Here is an 18,165-nt window from a genome sequence, read left to right as displayed (position 1 = left end):
CAAGTGAAGTAAAGATTTTAAGAGTGAGTGCGTTGCAAAAATGTCCATCTTACCCCGTTATTTTTGTCTCAGATTTTGTCTTAAAATCTTATGTTTCTTAAAACAAGTGAAAAGTCCTGTCAATGGGGTGAGACATTTCCTCGTTTCCAATGCAGTTTCACTTGTATCAGGAATTGTCTCGAAACAAGAGTCAGTATCTTGAAACAAGGCAGAACAGTGACATTTAATTCAAGTTGATTTGCATTGGAAACAAGTGGAACTATCTCACCCCAGTAGCAGTTTTGTTCAGTTTTAAGAAAAATAAGATTTTAAGCCTAAATACTGCTTTAAATTATTTGTTAAGATGGACATTTTTGACATTGCATGCGATTAAACAACTTGATAAGATGGTCCTATTTGCCGTGTGCAGCTACATGCCAGTAAACAGTGAAACACACAAACCACATATCTCAAACTTAGGGCAGAGAACAGCCAAAGTGAAGCCAGTCGGCCTGTAGTATTATGTTTTCACCCCTGTCTAGTGAGAGCAGAGGTTGTCTGGCTAACTTATCATGATTTCACCGTAGAAGCGATGGCCGCTGCCATCGACTGTGTTCAGAACCATTTTCTCGCGTCGGCTCATAAAACACCGTTTAGGAACCTTCTGGTCTTCGGGGATTTTTCCCGGTTCACACTGGAGCTGTCTACCTGCAGGACAACAGCGAATGTTTCTGACCAACCATAATATTCAAACAGAAATAGGCGGGGGGGGGGGGGGTTGACATGACACCTTCTGTATCTCAAGTTCGTCTGTGTATTCTGTGTCTATAATAGTATAAGCATTTTGGGGAAAAGCTGAATGATATTTTCAATGGCTCTAGATGGCCAGCGTTAGGAAATGTGTTATTTTTGTTACAATACCTCCTGGAAATAAAGTCTATTTATCTGTGAAGAAACAAAGATTTACAATAATACAGATGACTTACAGAGAAATTATGACAGATTTTAAAAACAATGTAAAACAGATATAAATGAAAACATGTACAGTTCATTTGATTTTGAACACGAAACAGAAATGTATATGCGTCAGTATTGAGTTCGATTTTATATATTTACCATTTTATTACATTGTAATGTTGTGACTGCAATGAAGAAAAAATATAAAGGAATATACATTAATTTTTCCAAATGTGTGTCGCTCTGTCCTTGCCATTGTGTGCTGTGTACCTTGCACTCTGCCCAATACGCACACACACCTAATGTGAGGGGTGCTTACATTCCTTTCAGTAACACAATATTGAACAATTGTAATTTTCATGAAACTTTATTGATTTTGAAAAACTCATTAATCCACAGAATTCACTCAGTAACTTACAGGACAGGCAGGATTTGCATAATACCAAAAGGAGTTTTTACACTAGAGTCACTACAGGAACAAATATGGAGGAAAAACACTGGCAGAGGGAAGAATGAGGACATACCTAAATCATTAACACACACACACACACACACAATGAAACCTCCAAACGAATATCCATCACCTTCCCATGTGAGCTGTGATGTCACTTCAGTGCAGGAATGTGAAGGATCAAACACGCATATAGTGCAAAGAACGCAGCTTAAAGGAGCTGCGTGCAACATTTAAAGGTCACTACTTCATTACCACATTCATTTGGACACATTAGTATCATTACCGTAAACAAACAAGACCATCACCATGACGACTGGCAGCCTCTACGCTGCCTTTTACATTGTGTGTGTCACTGGGTTGGATTTGGCAAGAAATCTGCTGGATTGCTTTACGGCTCAAAGGGAGGTTGCTTTACTGTGGGACTCATTTGTTTACAGTAATTATACCAAGGAATCACAATTAATTTGACATACGCTGATGTTTAAAAATGTTAAAAACATGTTGCACCTTCAACATGGAAGTGCAAAGACGGAACATAGTAAAAGTCTGGACGTGGCGATTCCCCTAAATATAACCACGAAGAACCCTCCTACTTGTTTGTTCCAGCAGACAGAAGAACACACACACTCACGGGAATGCATGCGTGAACATACAGTAAGAACGAGGTTAGAGAAGCAGGCTCGTGGCCAGAAGTTGGCCTGTTCAAGAACCTCGAGCGGCTGGGAAAATGTACGTATGAGGAGTGCCGCTTTGAACCATAACTTTGCTTCCATTTTGACGGTTAAGATCTCATTTTGGAGCGAACTTGATGTGAATATAAATGATCATCTTTGGTACAAATAACATACAAAAGCATTGACTGGATACAACTACAATTAGACTTACTGAACAACTGGGGTGTCCTGTTGGCTCAGCTGGTTAAGGTGTATACTATGTAACTGACGTCCTGGGTTCAAATCCAGACAGGAATCTCTGTCGCATGTCCTCCCCCTCTGTCTCCCCCAATGTTTCCTGTCTCTCTCTACTGTCACCTATCCAATAAAGGTAAAAAAAATAATCTTAAAATAGACCTACTGAACAATTTGAATTAGAAATCATCTTCTTCAAAACACCATTTCACCTTGTTATGGCATTTATGGTTCTCAGTGCTTGCATCCCAGTAATAGAGATGTCACATGTAAGCTTTTTTTCCCCTTCTGCTAAAAAAAACCAAAACCAAAACATTCTTCTTCACTTCTTCATAAAATAACATGAAAAAAGGATCCATCTAGGTGATTATTTTTTAACTATATGATAACATTTAAATTAGTTCGATTAGTAAAAATGTATCAACTGAGTTTGCATTTTTCAGTTTTTATGTTTGCAATTCTAGATGAAGACAGCTGGGAAATAAAAGCCTGAATAAAATGAATTCAACCTCGGGGAAGTTGCATGTGCCAATGAACTCAGACCAGAGTGTAGAGCTGAGAGATGAAAATGCCACGCCAAAGTGAAATATCAGTGTAACAAAGAAACGGACATCGACATAAACCCAACTAAAACTCCTACAAGCTTTCCTCCTCCAGAAACAGAATCTCAATGAGGTACAATGCTAATCTCAAATGAGCCATCGACTCCCTCTGCTGACAAAAACATAAAATCAAATCAGTAAGACACCAAATAAAAATGTACAGAAACGTACCATATATTATACAGTTCTCTTCGAATCCAATTCCCAAAGAAACTCAGAAAAAATAAATCAGTAGTTTAAACAAATAAAAGAAATATTTATATCCCAAAATAAAACTATCAACTTTGGTATAGTTCATCCTGCCGCCCCAATAAAATATTCTATTTCCTCAAAACAAGTTCTAATGGCTTCTTCACATGTTCAAGTCATCCCTGGTTATAACAGTAACATTCATTCATTCAGAATCAGAAGTAATGACGATTATATCACTAACTCCTGTGGCTGTTTTCATATTGTGAGCCACTGTTTCACATTGTACAAGAGAACGTAATGTGCTCTACTGGTCAGTAGGCCTAAGGCTTTTAAAGCAACAGGTCTTCATACATGCACACAAACACACAGTCGCACACACACACACACACACACACACCAGAGTAAAAGCTAGGGCAGTAGCCTTAGTGAGAACATCGGCCTATTAAAGTGCAACATGTCAAGTACCTATTGAAGCATTCAACAATATCCTCACCATCACCACCAGCAACTCTTCTCATACCGAAGTCTAAAACACACAGCAAATCATTATCCATTGATTTACAGTACAGACAAAAAAAACCCACAATCACACAGGGAAGACATCTGATTGGATACTGGTGTGTGACGGCCGGCTCTGATTGGTCTATTCCAGCAAGGCTTCGTCGTCATCATCATCATCCAGTTGCAGCCTCTGGAAGGGCCGGGAGCCCGAGGGGCGGCGGGACTTCAGCAGTCTGAAGAGAACTGAGATGGAAAGACGTCCCGGTTAGTTTTAGTCCTCTGTTTACATTGACATTTTAGGGTTTTATCCGGCTCTTAGGAGGGAGAACAAGCTTAAATTCTTCGATCAGTAATATTACAAGCAACAGTATGAAGGTCAAGGGTTGGAGCTACAACACCCGGACAATAGATGGATCAAATATTACCGCGTCCCTAGAATGATCATGGATGATAGAGAAGTGAAATGAGAGAAATAAGAGCCGAGCAGAGAGGTAGAAGTGCCTCCGTAAATGTACAGATACTAATGTTTGGTGTTGTACGAAGGTCAAAGGTCAGAGTCACAGTGCCCTGATAATAATCCTGTGGCCCTAGAATGATCATATAAGAGAGAGAAGCCAAGGAAAGAAATAAAATGAGAGCTAAGAAGAGAAATAAAGGGATTTTCTTCAAGAGCAGTCAGAGTGAGTAGATGAGAGAGGATGGTAAGAGGCAGGAGATGTGAGGTATTTTCTTGGAAAGTTTTCAGCCTACGATAGAAGATGGGAAGAGACTTGACTGTTCTGACTGATCATTCCATGAAATCCTCATGTAACCTTTGTCCCCTCCATCTACATCTAGGACTTAATAGGTGAAATAAATTTGATTGGAATTAAAAGTGACATACGAAGAGTTTATTTCTAAAATACCATACTATGCATGTATTTTGGGTAAAAAAAAAAGAGAACAGACAAAAATCTAAAATACAGGGGCGCCAGTTTGGAAAGTTGTTAACCAAGGACTCAAGCTATGAAGATCCTTCAAAAAGTACCACAATTTGTTTTCATTTTGTGCCTTCAATCATTTTATGAGCATAGATGACACTTTTTCCCCTTCAATCTAATTTTGGAACAAAGCTTTTTCATAAATAATGATCTACTCATAATAAATCCTATATTACTCCTCGTCTTTGGATCAACTTTGTACTGTTTATTAAAGCAGATATAACTAACACTAACCTAAGTTAATCTAAATGGAAATCTAAATGGACTTTTCAAGGACCTGTGGATACCTTAATTACTTATTAATTACTTTTGACCTCCCTTTTACGGTTTACTTTTTTTTTTTTTAGATTTATTTTAGGAATTTTTATGCTTTATTGATAGCAACAGTGTGGGAGAGAGACAGGAAGGTATGGGAGAGAGAGAGGGGAGGACATGCAGCAAATGACCACAGGTCAGATTCGAACCCGGGTCGCTGCGGGAAGGACTGAGCGTTATGTGGTACGCGCTCTACTTTAATGTTTCTTGCCTTTACTTTCCCTGTGTACCTGTGCCTGTGCTTTGAAAAGTGCTACAAAAATAAAAGAATATTACTATTATTATTAATATTATCATAACTGAGACTCACGGGTGATTGCGGTGAGCAGCAGCAGGACTCCCACCACCAGGCCGACCACCATGGGGGCGTCCATGCAGCTCTCCCCAGCCAGCAAGCAGCGAGCCTGGGCCAGGGTGCCGTTGTTGGGCCCCGGGGGCACGGAGAGCAGGCGGCACATCAGCGGGTAAATGTCCACGCTCTGCAGCCCCGTGGTGCGGTAGCCCTTACGGAAGCTGGGCCCCGCCGCCGCCAGGAAGGGGTGCATGCTGGGTAGGGAGTTGTCGTAGCCGTGATCGCCCACTAAGCAGAGAGGGAGAGTGAGACGCTAATACCATTAACCCTCCCTCCAGTAAAACCTGTTACACAATCCTATAGCACATAACAGAGGTTGGATGACTAAAGTGTTGACTGAGGATGCCTGAACCAATGCCTCTGACACTGAAGACATCCATGCAAAACCTCTATGTTAGCAAACAGGTTTTTAACAACCAGATACAATGAGAATGCATTTTTTTTCCTAAGCTTAACCAACAGGATTTTTTCCTGTCTAATACTTGGACAGCCAATGGATTTTACCTTACTCTAACTGAACTGAAGTGTGTTGGGTTAGACCAATATCTGCCACTCAGTGTTATCCACTACCGATATGGTGGAGGTTCCTCTCTGACTACAGCTACATAAACACTGTCTGCAAAACCTGTAATGAAATATCTTTTTCTTTGCACATTTTAATTATTCATTTAATTGTTCAATAATGTTTTTCGTAAATTGATTCATTCATTAAGTCTTCATTTAAAAGGAGTTTCCCTACCAAATTAGGCTGAGGTGGGTCTCCCTGTCTTAAAGAGCTGCTAACCCTCAAATAATTGAATTAGTCTGGGTTTCAATGGAGAGTTTTAGTGTCCCATGATGGTCTAAATGCAGTTTCAGAGGCAAGACAAGAATACAAATCTGGGGGAAATACTGAATACTTGTATTTTTTCAAAGGTGAATTTTGTTGTTGACCAAATTTCTGGCAAACATTCAACTAAAACAGTTGTACAAGAACGAGGAATTCATGCGGTTAGCAGACGTACGCCTCGGCAGCTTGTCACCCTGCTGCACTATGGTCCAGCCCTCGTCAGCGACCAATATGATTGGCAGGATGTGCTGGTTGTTCCGGTAGTGCAGCCTATCAGGGATGGACTGCTTCAGGTAGGCTGTCATGTGGGTGTGGCACTTTTTCAGCTTATCGAATGCGGCCTCTGGGTCTGTGGAACACACACGCGCAAACCCACACACACACACACACACACACACAAATAACCTCAGCAACATCCTAAAAACAGCACCTTCCCTTATTGGAGAATGGTGTAGCCAAATCCGGAAAATCAGAAAACAATTACCCTAAGCTTTCACGCTTCTTGTTTGTGTCTAAAAAGTCATAGGGGATTGTCTTTGGATGTCTAAATATCTCTATACATTTCTAAAATTCCATTTAGCTTCTCAAATATGTATGATTTCACATTGCTTGCCTTTCAATAGGCAACCGTATCAAAGATCAAAGAGTGTGTATCTGTTTTTGAATCAAATCTAATGCCATCTATTTCTGTGTCAGTAACTCCACATCTATGCAAACATCCAGAACACAAACAAGTGAGAAAACTGTCATCTCCCACAAGAAATAAGTAGGAAAACCTGAGATCCCCAAAAAGTAAATATACAAAAATGATGTGTTTGTATGCACTGGTGTTTCTCTGACTTTGGGTTCGGATAGCTCATCTCATGTTCTGTTCAAGGCTGGTTACTTTTGTGTGGGACGATGGCTGCGACGGGGGAGGTATCCACCAGCATGTAGTCGTCGGAGCTCAGGCAGTCGTCCAGCTTTATGAGGCGGTCGGGCGAGCACTGGGCCATGCCGTGGTCGCTGGTCACTATGATGTTGACGCGACCCCAAAGACCGGTCCGCTTCAGCTCCGATATCAGCAGGCCGATGTTGTCGTCCACCTGATCACATGCACATGTTAGAAACACAGTCATCAGTAGGGATGGGATGATATGGTTATCTCACGCTACGATTCCATACGCAATATGGGGTTCACAATTCGATACAATCCCGATACGATAATAAAAGTTCAATGACAACAAAGTCTGACTGTGCAGAACTGTGCAGGCAAGTCTAATCAATATTTGCTGCTTCCATTCAGCTTTTCTAGTTCAATTCATCATAATTCATGTAATCATACTTGGATGGAAACCCAGCCACAGAAAAAGACACATACAGGCACAAACCAGGTGTAATCACGTATGTGCCACGTTTAACCCAAGCAATCTGATTGGTCCGAGACACATTCAAATCATGCTGATAAGCCCTGCAAAGTCTGGCCAGCATGAAAAATGCAAAATTCTTTTAACTCAAGTTTGACTAAGGGAGACGGTGTACCTTGCAAAAAGCCCTGTATGTGTCTATATGAATATGCATATATGTACGGCAGTGTGTACAGCTGTGTTTTTTTCTACTAGCATCTTAGTGATTTCTATGCACATACTGTATGCGTGTGAGATTTATATTTTTTAGTGATCCAGCAAGCTCCTCTGAGGTTTTAGGTCTTAACCAACTACTTCCAGACTTCTATACCTCTTTCAGAACGTTGCCCATGGCGGTGGTGTTATCAGGGCCGAATATGTGACCAGACCGGTCAGGCTCCTCCCAGTAGAGCGCTGCAAACATCACTCCTTTCTCCTGGATGGATGGGGAGGGGAGACAGAGAGAGACAGAGAGACAACGAGACAGACATATAGTTAGACAGATGTACAAATACCGTGGATATCAAAAGCCTACATACCCTTTCAAACTTTCTAGATTTTATTGCCTAGAATCCTGAAATGGAACCCTATTAAATCAAAATTTTTTTAACTAGTTTTGTAATTCAAATGAAAATCTAATTTTAAGTGGTAATCCGCAAGATGCTTGTTTTATTGATTTTGTCTCCATCTTTGTTTCTGCACTGCTCCCCCCAGAGATCACCTTTCAATCCAACAGTGTGTCCAGTATTTTCTGTTGATGCACTTTGAGTTTCTGTAGGTGGCGCTCTTTTCTTTGTCTGTTCTGGCTGTCGCTGCTCACGCCAACTACCCAGTTCTGCTTCTATTTACTTTAAACAAACAAATGTGGCTGCTGCTGGAAACGTAAAATGCATCACTTCCTGTTCCGCTGCTAGGCGTTTAGAACAGTGATAAAACAGTGAGCAAAAAAGAAAATTCTACAAAAATGCCATGGATTATTACTTTAATAGGTTTAATGGGTTGCCTTCATGCCTGAAGACAATAAAAAATAGAACATTTGAAAGGATGTGTAGACTTTTGATACTCACTGTAGATGCGTTCAACCAGAAAAGCAAACAAAATGAAGTGGAAATACGTCCATGACAGTGATTACAAGGTCCAGTAAGGTTATGCAAGACAGCCATTCCTACCGTCCCATTCCCTATCATCCAGTTCGTCACGTTCCCCAGCCGTTCCTGGAACGTCACGGAAGAGCTGTAGGGTGAGAAGTGCGTTGCCGTGCGGTTCCTGATGGTCACGTCCGAGCCGGGCCACATCATGGCTGCCGTCTTGTAGCCCGAGTCCAGTGCAGTGATCCAGAGCGGCTGGGTCTGGTTCCACCAAAGCGGGTCGGTGTCCTTGCCCGCTTTGAAGAGCTTGTGGCTGTCTAAGTCGTACATGCGGCTGGCCAGAATGCCGTGAGACTCGGCGTACAGCCCCGTCACCTGGAGAGTGAAAATAAAAAAAATAATTATGTGATATCTGTGATACTAGAACGTGAGGCTAGACCCAGCCATGGTCTGTTTCCTAATGACAAGTACTTGCTCTTATACACAATGTTTCCCCTACATATACTTGATGATAATTATAATGTAAATTGAAGCTCCACTGATCCCTGTACAGAAACTTTTGAAACGGATGCCTGTCTACATGTGGTTTGGACCTGGGTCCTCCAGTTGAAGGACATTCTCCCTACACACTAGGCCCCATTAACTAGATGTGGCAGGCAGGTGAACACACTGAAAGCCCTAGCTCACACTGGACTTTCACTCTGCAGCAATACCTTGATGATGCAAGTTGTATATTAAACCAAAAAACGGCATACATGACCACCTAGCTTCATGCACTACAGGGTCAGATTGGTAGCTAACGAACTAAATTTACTAACACAGAGGATGGAAGGACAGTACAGCAGTTCAGCTGGCTTCTTACAACTTCAAATAAGTTCCAACATCAAATACCCAAAGGTAAACAGCTAGTACACACACAGATCTTCAGGACGAAGTTGACTAATCTCAATTTCACCAATTTATTTTGGCCATGTCAACAAACATGCTAACGTTTCGGCCTAGAGCATGGAAATAAATGGACGTCATAGCCACTAGGCCGAAGAGGTCAGCAGTAAGGGGGAGAGGGGTGGTGGGTGGGGGCTAAAGGTTAAAGGTCACAGATGTTGCAGTTCACTGATGAGGGCTCACAGGTGAGGAAAGGTGATAGTCAAACAAGCCATGGAGGGTGGAACTATGAATCAATGAGTTACGCCTCAGAAATCCTGAGTCTTAAATAATTTGGTCAATCTTATATTCCCCATGCGCAAGTGTATCCATGCTCCCTGTATTCAGGATACTGGCTTATGTCCCAGTTAAAGTCTCACTATGGATAGGCTGTGCATATGCACCTTTAATGACTCACTCTTGAATATCACTATATCCATGTACTACAGAATAAACACTAAATTATTTATCTAGCAAAGTCAGTTAGTTACAACTATAGTTAAAGATCTCTGTCTCTGAACCATTTGTATAATTTTGATTCTTGGCTGTATAATATGAACTCTTCAGAACCTTCAACCACCACATATCTCACATTTCTTCAATGACTACCTTACGTAAACTGCCACTACAATGCTGTCTGCAATCCAAACAAATGAGAATATTAATGTCTGTCATGATAAACACAATTCAGTTTCATCTGCACTGCCGAAGTGAGAGGACCTGAAGTTATCTAGGCTTACTGCCATGTTTTAACCAAATAAGTTGGCTGTGCAAAATTAAGTTTGCACAGCCTACGAAAACCAACAGTATATGGGGTCAACATGCTTACATGCATCACTAAGCCAGATAATATTGAAATATCCCAGGGTATGTTAAAGCTCAGCTCAGTCCCAGGTCACTGTAAACAAGATATGATGTTTACACTACCTCGTAAACAGAGCACTCAATTTTTCCATGAATTTCTCAAAATGTTCGAAGGCAGGCATGACTGGAAAAGGTTGACAATCAACTGCAGTTAAGAGGTGGAAAGGAACCAGCAGGCCTGAAAAGACACATGAGTAATGCCATCTCAACTGTGCAGCCAAAAGGGCCAAACAACTGCGTTATTTAGGTTAGCTGATCTGAATGTTCAACAAAGAGCTCTGGTTAAGCTCTGCCCATTGTCCATCCTCCTGAGCGTAAACAGAGAAATACACTGTACGATGTGGCGCCATGTAGACGAAATAAGATTCCACAGTCTGTTTGAGCTCAGTTTTCATTGTAATATTCAGAATATTCCCATTATTCATGTATACTGGGATATTGTGATAGGGATATGAAGATGTACAAAAACAACTTAACACAAATGGGACCTGAATGGGAAGAAAATTGTGTCCATGTAAAGGCATTCGGTGCATAGCCAACTGTATCCAGTGTTTCCTGTAGATTTTGTGTGGGGTGAGGGGGTAATTTAGGCTCTGAGACCAAATGTGTTCTGGGACCAATGTGTGCAGATATGCGTCACTCTGCTGTCTGACAGTCCATCGTCCTTCAGAACCTCAAAGCAGTGATGCAGGGCTAACAGCAGACTCACCAGGCTGTAGTGGTTGGGAAACGTCTTAGTGATGAAGACGTTGGTGAGCTGCTCCACCAGGACCCCCTCGCTGTACAGGAGCTTCAGGTTCGGCATGGGGAACCTCTGCAGGTAGTCAGCGCGGAAACCGTCGAACGACACCAGCAGCAGTGGCAGAGGACCCTGGCTGGATGTCTCATTTTCTGCGGCCCTCGCTTTAGCTGATGAGCTGAGACCACACAGGAAGCCCAGCAGTATTTTGAGTAACATCCTGAAGAGATATGAGAGAGAGAGAGAGAATTACTTACTTCACTTTAAAAAGAGGCACTTGAGTTGCCTAATATCCTGCCATATTCACTATGACATACATGTACATAATTTCCCCAAGGGGATTAATTATCTTATCTTATACATAAGCAGTTATGCTAATTAGATCATTAATTTAGCTAATTGAGTCCTTAATTAGCACATATTTCTATGTCAACATACTTGTCTTCACATAACACATGGTCAGTATTAATATGAACATATCTTAAAGCATTAAGCAGTTATAGCAGTTTCAAGAAAATCAGTGTCTCCTCATTAATATGCAAATTTATGCAGCAATGGGCTCCAAAATATCATCAGATCATCTACTGTATAGGGGGAACCTGTAGTGCAAGTATGAAGTTTCTCTCATGTGTTGCTCTTGAAGTTGTTAGCCTACATTTACACTATAACAGGGATGAGATCAGAAACACAAAAAGCAGAAAAACAGCAATCTCCATAGAAATGAATGGGAAGGTGTGCTAAAAAAAAAATTGAAATTCTGGAACAACAACAAAAACAAACATCCCTGATGAAAACAGCTCTGCCAAGAGATGGCTTATCCAAGCTGTGGACAAATTCAATTTCACATTGCTAACCAATATCAGAACCTTATGTTAGTTGAGAGCCGCTTGGCAACAGACCAAATCATCAGTCAACCACAGCTTTCAGGATGAAGCTACAAAAAGCAAGAGGAACTGAGGACAAAAGACTGGCTGGGCAAGAACAGTGTGGGGTTGAATCAGGCATCAATATAATGACGGGGTATGTCTGCGTCTTTGACATTCACAGAAACAGAAACACAGAGAGGAAGTGATGAACATCTTGGACTGGGTGCCTGTGGCAGATACCCCAAAGTTGTCAAAGTTTCTCCGTTTTATTGTTATTCATTGTCCCCGAGTGTTTTCATATCAGTGCATATCAGTTACACTCTGCTTACTGTCAATTACCTGACACCCGCAGGAAGAAATGGAAGTGTTTTTGCTAGTCAGGACAGCAGAACTAAAGTTTAAAAAAAGACTAAAAACAAGTAAATTGGGCTAAAGCTCTGAATGGCACTGGTATTTTGCTTTAAGCATTTCCTGTGTTCTTCCTCCCTGTCCTTCCCACCTCACCTTTACTTACAGGTTCTTGTTTAAAGCCATGTAAGGTTATCATTCAGCTGTAAGGTTATCAAAGCGCTTTTCTGCTTGAATGATTCCAAGTAAATCTTATCTGGCTCCTGCATTGCGTGTTAATGCAAGCCAGTGTCAGGTTAGTATTAGATGATACACATTGCTTTGCCGAGATGCAAAGATCTTATTTCACACACAGTAACCATTTGGCCTTACAGTACGTAAAAAAAACAGACTGCACGTACTCACTGTGCTGACCAGGGTTTAAGCTTGTAATGTACTGTAATAATTCCCACCACCCCCTCTCTTTCCCTCCCACTCACTGCCATCAAATGTAGTTTTCCTATTTACTTTTTGAATTGAATAAGTTAAGCAACTCTGCATTAAGAGGAGCACAAGCTGTGATCTCCAAAGGAAGCATGAAATTGGAGTTAATCTGAGGAAATTAGGTTGACTAGAATCACAGCTGTGATTTGGCGAGGCTGAAAGACAGTCATTCAGTCAGTCAACTGAGTCTCTCTCTCAATTTGATTCAATTCAAGTAAGCTTTATTAGCCTGAATGTAAGAGAACCAATGTTGCCAAAGCATTTTAGTACATTGCAAAGCCATTAGTCCATTACATTTACCTTACAAGTAAATCACAGAGATAAAAGGAAAAACAAAACACAGTGAATACGAGACCATAGTGGTACAAATTGAAGAAATGTAACAACGTTTTACATTATGTTGCTATTATCTATAGAGACAATAAAAAATGTTAAAATCAGAAAGTTTGTAGCAAACTTCCCAGCAACACGCAGTCTCTTCCTCCTCACCAAGCACCAAGCACTAGGCTGCTGGAAGTTTCATCACATTAGAGAAAAGAGGTACATATTCAATCCAGGGTAGTATTGTCTCTTATTTCGACATATTTGGGGCATCCAAATAAAAAAATGATCTGGCTCATGCAGCTCACAATTTGACACAATCACAAATTCTCTAGGCACACAGGATTTTGTGTCTCTTTCTCTCTCTCTGTCCGTCTCTGTCTCTCTCTCTGTCCGTGTCTCTCTCTCACACACACACACACACTTTTGAGTAAATACCCTAAGTGCAAAAGCAATGACACAACCCATAATCTTATATGCAAACTATTTGCTGACACTGGCCAACGGCCGGGTAAATTTGATACCTACAACCAGGAAGTCCCAATTTTTGACAAAGAAAGACCAACAGAAAGGCCCTGACTATTAACGTTATCTCTCACATTAACACCTAAACAAGCCTGTGTAGAAGTCCAACGAAGACAGCTTGCTAACATTACATATTCCAATTGGCAATTCCTTTTTAGTATTTTCACTATCAGTCGAGCAGCTATCGCCAGCTGTCTGTAACCAGAGGCAAATGTTAGCTTGCTAACGTTACGGCGTTCACATGCAGAAAGCAGCTAACTAACTGTCTAATAACGTTACCTGGACGACTTTGTTTAGAAAGGTCTGACAAGGATTCGTCCTCCAGACAGTAACATTAAATAACTTTCCAACCCCGGGTCTATTTTTGCAGCAGCATCATCAATGAACTTCCTCAAAGTAAACCCATGCCGCGTAGCTGTCAAGTAGTCAGAATTAAAACAAGCGACTTCCGGTCGACGTTTAAAAAAATAAAAACCTTATTGAAATACCACGCACACACCGTAGCCATAATGCAAAATAATTCTATTATTATGTATGTTTCAGTTATTGCGTCATTCCATATATAATGTTATGATTTAACTGAGTATTTTGTGGTGAAAACTGCAATAGTTTTTTTTTGTTTACCAAATGTGACAAATATTACGCTTTTATTTTGACGGCAAAATCATTGACTTCCGGTCTTCTTCTGGCTAGCTTGACCAGCTGTCCCTTCATGGGCTAGTAAAACACACTGACAGCTCCAGCAGCGAATCAACGTCCAGAGAAGGCGCGCGGGCTTCGTACGCGCATACAACGATTGGACAGGCTTTCAAGAAGTCTCGTTGATCACAAATTTTGAATAGTTTAAATATTTTCATAAATACCTTACCTTGTTATCTCATGCAGGTGTGTCTATTATGGCGGAACTACTTACATCTACAATATCTGTAATACAATTTGCCACCGGAACTTCAAAACCTGTTTCCATAGACTCAATCTCTAGATACATGTGGAGCTGGATCACTGATGACTGATAGGAGATTATTACTTGGTTAATATGATAAATTATTAGACATAGGTCACACAACTATCTTGCACCGGGCACACAGATTAGAGGGGACATTGGTCCTGAATGCTCCCTTAATTTTTTTTAAATATGGTTTCTAAACACCCAACTGATACCCATGAACTCATATTTCCAAAGTAGATTCCATGCTGTAAAATATAACTAAGCTATTCTACAGGGAAATGTCTGAGGATAGCCAGTAACTTCGATAATATTCAATCTGAGTTTCACTTTCATGCCAGCAATCATTTTGCCCATCGGCTGGTCTTTTTCTTCATGCACCAAACTGCTAACTTCAAATATACCCATAGGAGGTGAATGCATATTATATTGCATGTGTATTAAATAGATATTGCGTGACCTCTCTCAATATATGAGGAATGTGTAACTCTTATGTAGTAGCTGGGAGGCTTCATGCTCAGTGCCCAGTGGTGGGGCTACTTGACCTTTCCAGAGTTTAAATGAAGGCATGACACTCCATATGGTTAGGACTGTCTTAGACCAATGCAAAACCATATCGGCAATACCACATTGCTGTCGGGTGAAAACCTCTTAGATTTTCATGTTTTCGCTTCAACTGGAAGATTCTATTCTCCTCTGTGAGTTGAGAAAATCTCCCACCCTGAAACCAATTAGACAAACTCAAAAACGCATGGTGGTCACTGGTCAATGGCTGTTTTTCTGAGTTCCTGAAAAGTTTTGGAGATAGGCTACAAGCTTTTCACCTGGCAACTTGCAATAACATGCTAACTGTTGACGTTAGGCCTAGAAGTCTTTTCCTTTAAGGCTCACCGCTGTCTTCTCTTGGCATTGCCCCTTCTCCCTCCCAGTCCAAAGTCCCGGGGCACGTCGGTGATAACGGACGACACCGCCATCTCGTCCACTCTGCCTCTGCACCCTGCCAGGTACCTACCGCTCACCAACCGTCACCTCAGCCGACCCCCAGCTCCGACAGGCACGCGCCGGGATGGACCCCACCACCGAGAACGTGTACGAGACCGCCGACGCCACGTACGAGAACCAGACGTCCGGCAGCTACGACCTGAGCTCCTCGCTCTACTCCACCACGCTGAACTACGAGACGCCGTACGAGGAGCTGCCGTCGACCCCGGTCGAGTACGAGAACACCGGGCGGGCCGCCGCGCGGATACCGGCTCCCCCCGCGCTCCCGCCGCCCCGCCCTCCCACCGCGGAGAGGCGAAGCAGCGCCTCTTCTTCTTCGTCCTCTTCTTCTTCTTCGTCGTCGTCTTCGCACTCCGAGGGTGAAGACGAGGAGAAAGAGAAGAAGGAAGAAGAGGAGGAGGAGGAGAAGGTAGAGGAGGTGGAGGAGGTGGAGAGGAGGACCAGAGACCTGCTGTGGGACAGGGGGTCTCCAGAAGTGGAGGTGGAGGTGGAGGACGAGGAGGAGGGGGGCAAAGCGTCACGCAGATCCTCGTCTTCTTCTTCGTCTTCTTCTTCTTCTTCTGAGAAAGAGGAAGGTCAGAAGAAGCCAGAGCCAGAGGTCACACTATATGTTAAGGTAAGGATATAGTGCACGTGTGTGTGTGTGTGTGTGTGTGTGTGTGTGTGTGTGTGTGTGTGTGTGTGTCACATTATAAATCATTTTTAGTGTTTGTTTTAGCACATGGATTGGATTTGCCATATTAGCAGGAATCCAGATAATTCAATCACAGCAGTTTCCTAAACTGGCCTTCCAGCAGTCTAATCTGTCTGACCCTGTGTGTGTGTGTGTGTGTGTGTGTGTGTGTGTAGAATCTGATATCACAATGAAAGTTGCCCTTTCCGAGTTACATCTTATCAGGGATATGGGTTGTAAAATAGTGGAATATAAAATCTCTGGACAAACACACACCCACACACACACACACACACACACACACATAGGCCATTAGCTACAGGCATATACAGTAGGCTATATACACAAATGCACAAACTGTATAAACATACACACAAATGCACACACATACATACACACACACCTGTATTAGCCACAGGCATATATACGCAAACACACCACCTCACAAGGGTGTGTGCCACATACACACACGCACACACACACACACACACACACACACACACACACACACGTACACACACATGCACACACAGATTCCATGCTCAGAACTGTTGCACAGTACTTGGCTTTTCACTAGAGGTCCTCCTGTCCCTGCCTCTCTCTCTCTCTCTCTCTCTCTCTCTCTCTCTCTCTCTCTCTCTCTCTCTCTCTCTCTCTCTCTCTCTCTCTCCCTCTCTATTTCACACACACACACACACTTTCTCTCTCCCTCTCTATTTCTGCTACACACACCCCCCTTCTTCCCCTCATAAATCACACTCATAATCACATTCATATCAGCTGAATAGAATAAGTGTGCAAGGTCAGTGAATATCTCCTGATGTGTGTGTGTGTGTGTGTGTGTGTACGTGTGGGGTGATTGTAATAACTGCAGCATTGGATTTCTAAACGATGTTGGTCGGACCTTCTACACACCTCATTGTTGTTCACACACACACACTTACAAGTCTATTAATATGCCATGTCCTGATGTGTGTGTGTGTGTGTGTGTGTGTGTTGGAGGGGGCTGCTCTGGTTCTAAATATAAAGTGAACTGACAAGAATGTTCTGACTCAGAGCTGGGACGGTTCCTGTCGCATGGCCGTGTGAATTCCCTGTGTGTGTGTGTGTGTGTGTGTATGTGTGTGTGTGTGTGTGTGTGTCAGATTGAATTCCCCTCCTATTGCCGGCTGCCTGCGGTGGGTGAGATGGTTGGTGGACTTCCTAGAAATTAAAAAAAAAAATTCATGTGGTAACTCTTTTTCCAGTTAATTTTTATTTAGTTTTATCAGTACGACAGCACTGCTTATGTCACTTAGCCATTGTACTCTCTCCCTCACACACACACACACACACACACACACACACACACAAAACAAACTCTAACTCTAATTTTATTGCTTTATCATCAGCACATTGGCAATTCCACTCTAAAGTCCAGTTGTGCTACAGTGTACAGAGATCATAAATTCGGCACTTTGAAACAAGCTCAGCCGCAGCATAAATTATTGCAATAATACCCTACAAGGCTTTTTTGATTATATGTGTCATGGAGAGTGAACCATCCTCCAGACCAGGAGCACAAACCCCCAGATAGCCACATACTGGACCACAGACCCTCATTTGATAAGATTGAATCCCTGGGAGCCATATAGGAACATTTTTGTCACTGTTGATTTAGTATTGAACTATATAACTGTCTACACTGTATGTAAGGAGATAATAGTGGAGAGTAGGGATGGGAAGATATGCTTATCTCATGATACATTTTGCGATATGAGGCTTACGGTACGATGTAATAAATAAAAGTTCAGTGACAGCAAAGTCTGACTGTGCAGAATTCTGTTTATTTCTGAGCCACAAATCTTTCTAGCAATGGCATTGTGTTGCTACAATCTAAACAACAATTTAAAAATGTCATTACAAAGTGGAAATAATATAATTTGGATGGAG

At 42.0% G+C, this 18,165-nt stretch overlaps 2 protein-coding genes across 3 annotated transcripts in view; one reads left to right on the top strand and one right to left on the bottom strand.

The window, feature by feature from the left end:
• Nucleotides 1-1,231: 1,231 nt before the first annotated feature.
• Nucleotides 1,232-14,000, bottom strand: enpp4 (ectonucleotide pyrophosphatase/phosphodiesterase 4). Of its 2 annotated transcripts, XR_011694883.1 has the most exons (9): nt 13,892-14,000; nt 11,040-11,289; nt 8,624-8,917; nt 7,786-7,890; nt 6,956-7,154; nt 6,245-6,418; nt 5,199-5,468; nt 3,677-3,836; nt 1,233-2,421 (listed from the first exon to the last, which is right to left on the bottom strand). XR_011694883.1 is itself a non-coding variant. In XM_071513967.1 (8 exons), exons 2-8 carry the CDS (start codon nt 11,286-11,288, stop codon nt 3,736-3,738), a joined length of 1,392 nt encoding a protein of 463 aa, XP_071370068.1. In that variant the 5' UTR covers nt 11,289; nt 13,892-14,000; the 3' UTR covers nt 1,232-3,735. The 2 variants fall into 2 exon arrangements, 1 of the variants encoding a protein (XP_071370068.1); XM_071513967.1 differs by having other exon boundaries at nt 1,232-3,836.
• A 4,126-nt stretch (nt 14,001-18,126) lies between these two features.
• Nucleotides 18,127-18,165, top strand: part of clic5a (chloride intracellular channel 5a) — a 5,509-nt gene continuing 5,470 nt past the window's right edge. Inside the window, exon 1 of the mRNA XM_071513969.1 lies at nt 18,127-18,139. Coding sequence (XP_071370070.1) covers nt 18,127-18,139 — 13 coding nt within the window. The remainder of the gene's footprint in view (nt 18,140-18,165) is intronic.

This window comes from Centroberyx affinis, unplaced genomic scaffold (assembly GCF_046629955.1).
Source record: "Centroberyx affinis isolate AG114_WGS23_722 - 3 ecotype Tasmania unplaced genomic scaffold, CSIRO-AGI_Caff_v1 ptg007778l_1, whole genome shotgun sequence".
Lineage (NCBI taxonomy): Eukaryota > Metazoa > Chordata > Actinopteri > Beryciformes > Berycidae > Centroberyx > Centroberyx affinis.
This window is presented reverse-complemented; position numbering and strand designations above follow the sequence as displayed.

What these genes read in the sequence shown, in the direction of transcription:
- enpp4 (XM_071513967.1), bottom strand. Translation starts at nt 11,288, where the DNA reads ATGTTACTCAAAATACTGCTGGGCTTCCTGTGTGGTCTCAGCTCATCA. An exon ending in GGATGATAGGGAATGGGACG is followed by an intron (nt 7,891 to 8,623) that starts GTAGGAATGGCT and finishes CCATCCATCCAG; the next exon opens with GAGAAAGGAGTGATGTTTGC. An exon ending in AGCCATCGTCCCACACAAAA is followed by an intron (nt 6,419 to 6,955) that starts GTAACCAGCCTT and finishes TGTGTTCCACAG; the next exon opens with ACCCAGAGGCCGCATTCGAT.